The 7,457-nt window shown below is 32.1% G+C and overlaps 1 protein-coding gene across 1 annotated transcript; it reads left to right on the top strand.

The window, feature by feature from the left end:
- Positions 1–2,491: 2,491 nt before the first annotated feature.
- Positions 2,492–5,774, top strand: LOC111918320 (uncharacterized protein At3g61260). The gene is made up of 3 exons (XM_023913998.3): positions 2,492–4,039; positions 5,046–5,127; positions 5,468–5,774. Exons 1-3 carry the CDS (start codon positions 3,399–3,401, stop codon positions 5,696–5,698), a joined length of 954 nt encoding a protein of 317 aa, XP_023769766.1. The 5' UTR covers positions 2,492–3,398; the 3' UTR covers positions 5,699–5,774.
- The last annotated feature ends 1,683 nt before the right edge of the window (positions 5,775–7,457 follow it).

The raw sequence follows: 7,457 nt of genomic DNA, 5'->3' as shown, positions 1-7,457 counted from the left end.
TCATTTTACGTAAAAAAAAAACGAACGAATTAAATAAAAGCTAAAAACATATAGATTATTTAGGTTGAGAAAAAGGATTATACATAAGGATTAGTCGGTCATTATTATTAAATAGTAACATTTAACACGTCTAAGAGACATGTATATTGTCTAACATTAAAAAGTACATTGATGATTTGTTTTGTAGGAATTTTCATTATTACGATGGAAAACAAATTGCACAAAGTCATTACATTTTGGATATTACAAACATCACTACATTTTTTTTCGATTTTGACACCTCGAATGTGATGTCAACTTAATGACATATCAACATGTCATGTCAACTTAAAACTGAATGAACATGTAACAGCTAAATGGTTAAGTTTGAAACAAATTGAAAAAAACAATGTCTTAATTTAAACAATAAAATAATGTCAAGGTAACAAAAAAACATAATAACTTTTATTAATTTACCCTTAAAAAACATCTTCATAACAGTTTTTATAAAAAATCTTCAACTTAAAAGGTGGTGGATATAGTAATTTTTTGTTCTTTGTATAACTTGTATTATCGACTTATTGCAAAAATTAATCCTAAATTAAACAAAAATCGTTATATGAGTATAGAGAACATGTATTTGGAACTAAAAACATTTGATAAAAAACACTATAAAGAAACTATAAAGAAAGGATGAACACACGATCCGTTGGACCTAACCGAAAAAATACGGACCGGAGTTGGTCCAGATATTCATATTAGTGGGTCAGTTTTCAGATTTTATTTTTACCAATAATCAGGTTTTGGGTTCGGACCATACCGTACCCAAAATACAGGATTTAACCTGGACCGGACTGAAAAATATTTTCACTTTAATTCATTTTATAGATATCAACATAAGTTTAAATATATAGACAATGACGTTGAATTATTAGTTAATTTTATATTGTAAGATTTCTAAAAATGTAAAATTTGGATTATCAAAAATATTTTGGGCAAATTCAACATTATTTATGAAGAACAGATAAGATCAACAAAATACGAATGATCACCAGCCTAGATGGCTGTGATGCATCCTGGGTTATAGGCCTCAGTGGGTGAGGTCAAGAGTTCTACTCTTGGCTGAGCACATTTGGGGGATTTTCCCTGGATTGGCGTGGGTTCGATTCTTCGTTCCCTTTGGTGGTGAGTGGTGTCCCTCTTGGTGGCTCGCCAGGCATTCCTGATCCATCGGGTCGGGTTACCTTCTATTTGCCGGTTCAAAAAAAAAACAAAAACAAAACAAAACAAAACAAAATACGAATGATCAATGACATAAGTTTATCTACAAACATCAAATGAGCACCTTTGATATGTATGAAGTCTTGACATAAAGCTTGGTCTAATTAAAATAATTACAACTAAGCTTCATCACTTTGTAATTATCATTTTAATAATCCATTTAAATTATGTTTGAAATTCATTTAACATTACATTACATTTATATCAAGTTTTCATTATAAATTCGGGAAAATGCAGAAAAGCCCAACCAATTATAAATGTATATGCAGAAAAACCGTTATATTATTTTTATGTTCAGAAAAACCCTTATATTAATAGTTACCATTCGAAAAAGACCAAAATACGGGGTTTTAAGAGAAATTGACAACTAAAAATCTAATGTCGCTTACATTTTTGTCTATCAATATGACACGGATTTTAATTAGGATAAAAACAATTAGTCAATGAGGGAAAAATCAACCATATAGAGAATACAATCAAGTGAAAGTAATCGAAATGTATTTCGGTTTGACATGTTTTTACATATAATCGAAGAAGTATAAGGGATATGTATATCATATCATATTTTTAGCTGGTCGTTTCTCTTCAAAATCTACAAATTGGTTTTATTTGAAATGTAAATAATAATATAAGGGTTTTTCTGAACATAAAATAATATAAGGGTTTTTCATCATATACATGTATAATTGGTTGGACTTTTCTGCATTTTTCCCTATAAATTCCTAGTTAAATCTCTACATTTTACTTTACTATCTTACACAAAAACCTTATAATTATGTAAATCTTCAAAATACTTCATCTCGTTAAAAACTAATCAAAGTGCTATTATTATACAAGCTCATAAATGACTTAGTATCATATCAAGTACTTCACGAACTCAACATATATCCCAAATTCAAACAAAAGCCACAATAATACTTACCTTTATAATTGCATTGAAAAAAAATGTTTCATGAAAACAACCTATTTACATTCTACATACTTTAAGAACGAAAGAATTTACTCGAATTCAAATATTAAATAACACTGTCAAAGTTTAATTCGGTTCAAAACCCGAAACCAGACCGGACCGAACCCGACCCGATACATTCAAAAACGATCCGGTTTCAAATAAATTAATTCATGATTTTCGGTTTTCGAGTCGGTCTGATCCGGATCTAACTTGGTGTTTATCTATTATATTATAAAAATTGTACAACCAAATACACTTTAAACCTAAATGTACGATTTCTTTAAAAATGTCAGCCGCACAAAAAATGAGGTAATATGTTACTGCCCCCAACATCATCTTACATGAAGAACAGAGCCAGTACAACAATATATAATGATATATAGTGTCATGAAACACTTCCCAAGATTCAATGGAGGTAGTAAGTAGTAATTAAAGTTTGCAACTTTCTATGCCAAATGATTTGATTTTTATTGTTGGTTTTCATTTAATTTTAACCATCATTGGAAAAATCAACTTACAAATTCCTTGTTTTTTCTCATTGTTTGGTGGATCAGATCTCTATCTCTCCATTATTGTATTATAACCTGCAACTCTCAAAATCAATACCTACTTTCAAGGTTTTATTCTCTGCAGATTTCATACTCTCATATTTAAAAAAGTTTTAAAATCTTTCCCCAATCAAACCCTCTGTTTCTTGGCTTTTTTGCATTTCAAGTTAGCATGCACATTCATCATACTTCTTCATTTGGGTGTTCTCTTGTTTCTCTGAGTCATTTTATCAAACAGCCTACCTGCATCTCTGTGAAGCATTTTTTCAGAAAGCATATAGTAGATTCTTGATTAAAAAATAAATATATTTTTTAATTGCGAGGTTTGATCCGAGTAAAACTGTCAATTTCTGCAAGTCTTCAGCTTTTCGCTCCACTGATTCACTCGAATCTTAAACTAATTGGCCAATGCATGTGGCTTAGTGGTTTACTTGGGCTCTTCTGCTCTTCCACTTTGAAGTTAGCTTTTAAGGTTCCTGTGTCTTCTTGTTTTCCCTACTTGTAAAGCGTCAATGTGTTTAGATCCGTGTAGTTGTATTTGTTAATATTGATCCTTTTACCAATCTAGAATATGGGTATTTTTCTTTAATTCATTACAAAAAAAAAAAAAAAAAAGTCCGTTTTAGAGATCAGTGAAGATGAGGTCAGTTGACGACAAGGGTTGCGTGAATCCTGTGTCAAGTCATGAACTTTCCGGCGCCGGCGGTGGTGGTGGTCATCGGCACCATACAGCTCTAGGCAAACCGACACCATCAAAATGGGACGATGCCCAGAAATGGTTAGTCAAGTTATCTAGAGGCGGAGACAAGGCTCACTCAAACCACGCGCCACCACGTAACTCAAACGCAGACGATAGAAGATTAATAGCACCTGTTCCTAAAAAAGAGTACCCAAGTAGCGAGGAGGAAGGAGTTGATGGAGGAATCGAAACAAAAAAAATGGATCATGATGATTCATTGTGGAGATCTAATGAGAACCCTGGGACAATAGTTAGATCGATTTGTGTTAGAGATATGGGAACCGAAATGACTCCAATGGCTAGCCAGGAGCCTTCAAGAACCGCTACACCGGTTCGAGCCATGAGCCCTGTAGCCTCTGGGTCTTCGACTCCGGTTAGACCAAATGGTGCTGATGTTGGTGGGCCCACAAGATTTGGTCGAGAAAGGGTCGACCCAAATATTGCTGAGAACAAAACGATTCATCAAGATGCTAAGCTTAATCCTCTTGAAAACCGAGCAATGGCTTGGGATGAAGCCGAACTTGCAAAGTACATGGCAAGGTGACAACATTTTTTCAACCCTTTTATTAAATTCGTATGCTTTTTATGAAAACCTCAATTTAAATTCATTTAGATTTTTTAAACTCAGTTTTTTTAATGGACATAACAGTTTGTAAGTTTGTACTGTGTTTGGTGGTCAACAAAAGTTGAAAGTTGTATTTCTTTTGTCAATCAAAATAACACTAAAAGTTTATATAATTATTTTCAAGTCCTATGTAACAATTGCAGCCTTAACTTATGATGGGTCCCACGTATATAGCATATGTGATTGAACTTGTGTTTTTCTATAGAAAACCCATTTATACGGTGGGTGATTAAGGGGGTGTTTAGATGAGCTTTTAAAGTAATTATTTTGATGTGATGTTGCAATAATCGGTTTAGAGTGTTTAATAATAGTTTTGATTTTGTAATGATTTAAGATCAATCCGGTATGAAAAAACAAGTAAGAAGTTGGTCTGAGAAAATTAATTATTGAGATAAATATAAAACAGATTAAATGAAAGATATTACTTGCATTTTTGAAGTGATGTTGCAACGTACTTTCATTGATTTGTTTATTGTATCATATTACTTGCATTTTGTCTTGTTACAACATTGTACATTGAAAAATATATGTAATTGTAGCAATGTTGTCCAGATACAAAGCAAATTTCAGTGTTATAATTGGGTAGAATTTTGAAAGTGTAATATCCTGATTGGAAAAAAGAAAAGTACAATACTATAATTTGTTAGGCTTTTCGGTGTACAATGCCTTAATAAGAAAACAAACGTCATTACAATGTTGTGATAGAAACAAAAGTATATTGCTATTTCTTGTATTTAACCTAAATAAAATTACCTAACCACCCATAGCTTTAAGCACATAAGTATCCAATTATTTGATTCTGATTCTTCAAATAACAATAATTTTTTCAAAACGTGCATCCATAAAATCCCTAGAAACTCATTACTTAATGAAATTGTACGTGAAGACTTAATACTATGTTTTTATGGTGATGATCGGTAGATACAAACGCGAAGAAGTGAAGATACAAGCATGGGAGAATCACGAAAAGCGGAAAGCCGAAATGGAAATGAAAAGAATGGAGGTAACATTTTGATCTTAATGCCCATCCAAATCATATGAATATGAATTTGCAATTGGTTCCAAGGTGGTATACTTGTGGAAAAGTTAAAGATTCGAGTCTCAACAGTTGCAGTGTGGAAGTTTCAATTCCAATGTGGATTTTGGACTTTTTGTCTGGCTTTATGCCAGACACCTATGGGCCACTATGTACCTGATCTAAATCTCACATCATATCATGCTCCTTGGACACAACACGACAGAGTTGTTGGAACAATAACCAACCATTTTACAGAGTCAAAAGATCTACACAATGATTATTTATATGTTCTTTTATAATTTTATTTTTGTGAAATCTTGATTAGGCCAAGGCAGAAAGATTGAAATCCCGAGCACAAGAGAAGTATACGAACAAACTTGCATCAACGAGGAGGATTGCTGAAGAGAAAAGAGCAAAAGCGGAGGTGAATTTGAATGAACAGGCAGTGAAAACTTCTGAAAGAGCAGATTACATAAGAAGAACAGGGCACCTGCCTTCTTCTTTCTCAATTAAGCTGCCTTCTAGCTGTTTTTTGCATAAGTTTCAGTGTATTTAGATTATTTTGTTGTAGTTGTAATAGTTTGTTGTTTCCATTAAAATTCAAGATTAATTTCTAGACTATACTTTTTGTCTTTTTGGTTTCATTGATTTCGGACATAGGGGTGCCCAACTGTCCATTGGGTAGTTCGAACCTGTTCATTTCCAAACCGGACTATGAACCGAATATAAATTTAGGATTTTTCGAATTTAAAAGTCATAAGTATATAATGATAATGTTTCTGATTTGATTTGTGTTTTTAAAAAAATCGGTTCAAAGATCTGTTTTTGACTTTTTTCCTCAAGAACTTCGTAATCATAAATGATAATTTTCGGTGGTAAAAAATACGGATGTAAATGGTCAAGACCCGACCCGAATAGCCCCAAAAACCGGAATTTGAATATTTAGTAGGACCAGGAACTGGACTGATATTAGGTTCTGATTCGGTTTCCAAATACGGGTCCGGTAAACAGTTTTTGGAAACAATATGGACCGGATGGAACTGGATTTGGGGTTGGAACGGAAAATGGCCAAATGTAGAAATAAATGAGTTAATGTCTTTAATGTATTGACTTGTTCAAGGTACGTGACAATTTCCGGATACAGTTATTGAAATTTATGCAACCAATAATGCATGGTTTACAACATAATGATTTGTACTCTCCAATATATACAGGAACCAATCTCCAATTAATTTACCATTACAGCCTTACAGGCATTACTAGTATAAAAGAAAATAGGATATGAGAGTTGTACTGTGATAATAAATAGGGGCTGTTTTAGTTTATTTATTTTTATTTTTTTAGGGGCTGTTTTGGTTTATTTATTTTTATTTCAACTGTCTGGTAACTTTGTGATGAAGGATTTTTTTTGGAGCCGATCAAAAACCTATTCGATCGCAATTAAAAAAGAAAGCAGACTTTTTTTTTTTTTTTTGCAATAGCTTAAGACCATCTGCATCGTGGCCTTTCAAACCTTTTGCAATGCCACTAGGATCCAATATAGGTGCCACGTTTGATTACTCCTTTCTAAATTTGAAAGGCTTGCAAATGATAATAGGCCCCACATTTAAATATAAATTACTTTTTTTGTTTAATATTTTGAATCCTCGATATTTGTTTATACTATATAAATATATTTTAAATTAATAAAATGAAAATTAAATCCTTTATTATTTTAAATCTTACTAATTTTGTTTTTTTATATAATTTTCATTGTTGTTGATCAAAATATTTTTAGGATACACAACAATCCTTTTAAACCGTTAATTGCAAATGAATTTGTTGAATGGAATTGGAACATTTGAAGATAACGTGATCAATGTCGTAATGTTAGGATTTTCATGTTTTCTAACGTCTAGCTATTTTTATTTGGATTATAAATAGTTATATGTATATTAATTTACTATTCGCTATTTTTATTGAGTATATATATATATATATATATATATATATATATATATATATATATATATATATATATATATATATATATATAAAAACTAATTGTTGATATTCTAGTGGGGACCATTTTTGAAAGATGAGTGTTATTGCGCTGATGTGAGGAGTTATTGCAAAGCTGATGTGGCACAATTGAAAGATTAGTGACATTGCACTGATGTGGATGACCTAACTGACAGCCATACGCAAGAGGTTTAGTTTTTAGCATGGACATGCCTAATTCGACACATGCAACAACATCAAAAACATGGCCATTCAAATTTCGATTCCAAGACTAGACCCGATTTAACCCAAACCTGATGGACCTGTAACCGACA

The sequence above is a fragment of the Lactuca sativa genome, chromosome 8 (assembly GCF_002870075.4).
Source record: "Lactuca sativa cultivar Salinas chromosome 8, Lsat_Salinas_v11, whole genome shotgun sequence".
Lineage (NCBI taxonomy): Eukaryota > Viridiplantae > Streptophyta > Magnoliopsida > Asterales > Asteraceae > Lactuca > Lactuca sativa.
This window is presented reverse-complemented; position numbering and strand designations above follow the sequence as displayed.

Excerpts from the sequence above, each read along its gene's own strand:
- LOC111918320 (XM_023913998.3), top strand. The coding sequence starts at position 3,399 with ATGAGGTCAGTTGACGACAAGGGTTGCGTGAATCCTGTGTCAAGTCAT. Across the intron at positions 4,040-5,045 it reads CTTGCAAAGTACATGGCAAG|ATACAAACGCGAAGAAGTGA; the intron begins GTGACAACATTT and ends GATGATCGGTAG. Across the intron at positions 5,128-5,467 it reads TGGAAATGAAAAGAATGGAG|GCCAAGGCAGAAAGATTGAA; the intron begins GTAACATTTTGA and ends AATCTTGATTAG.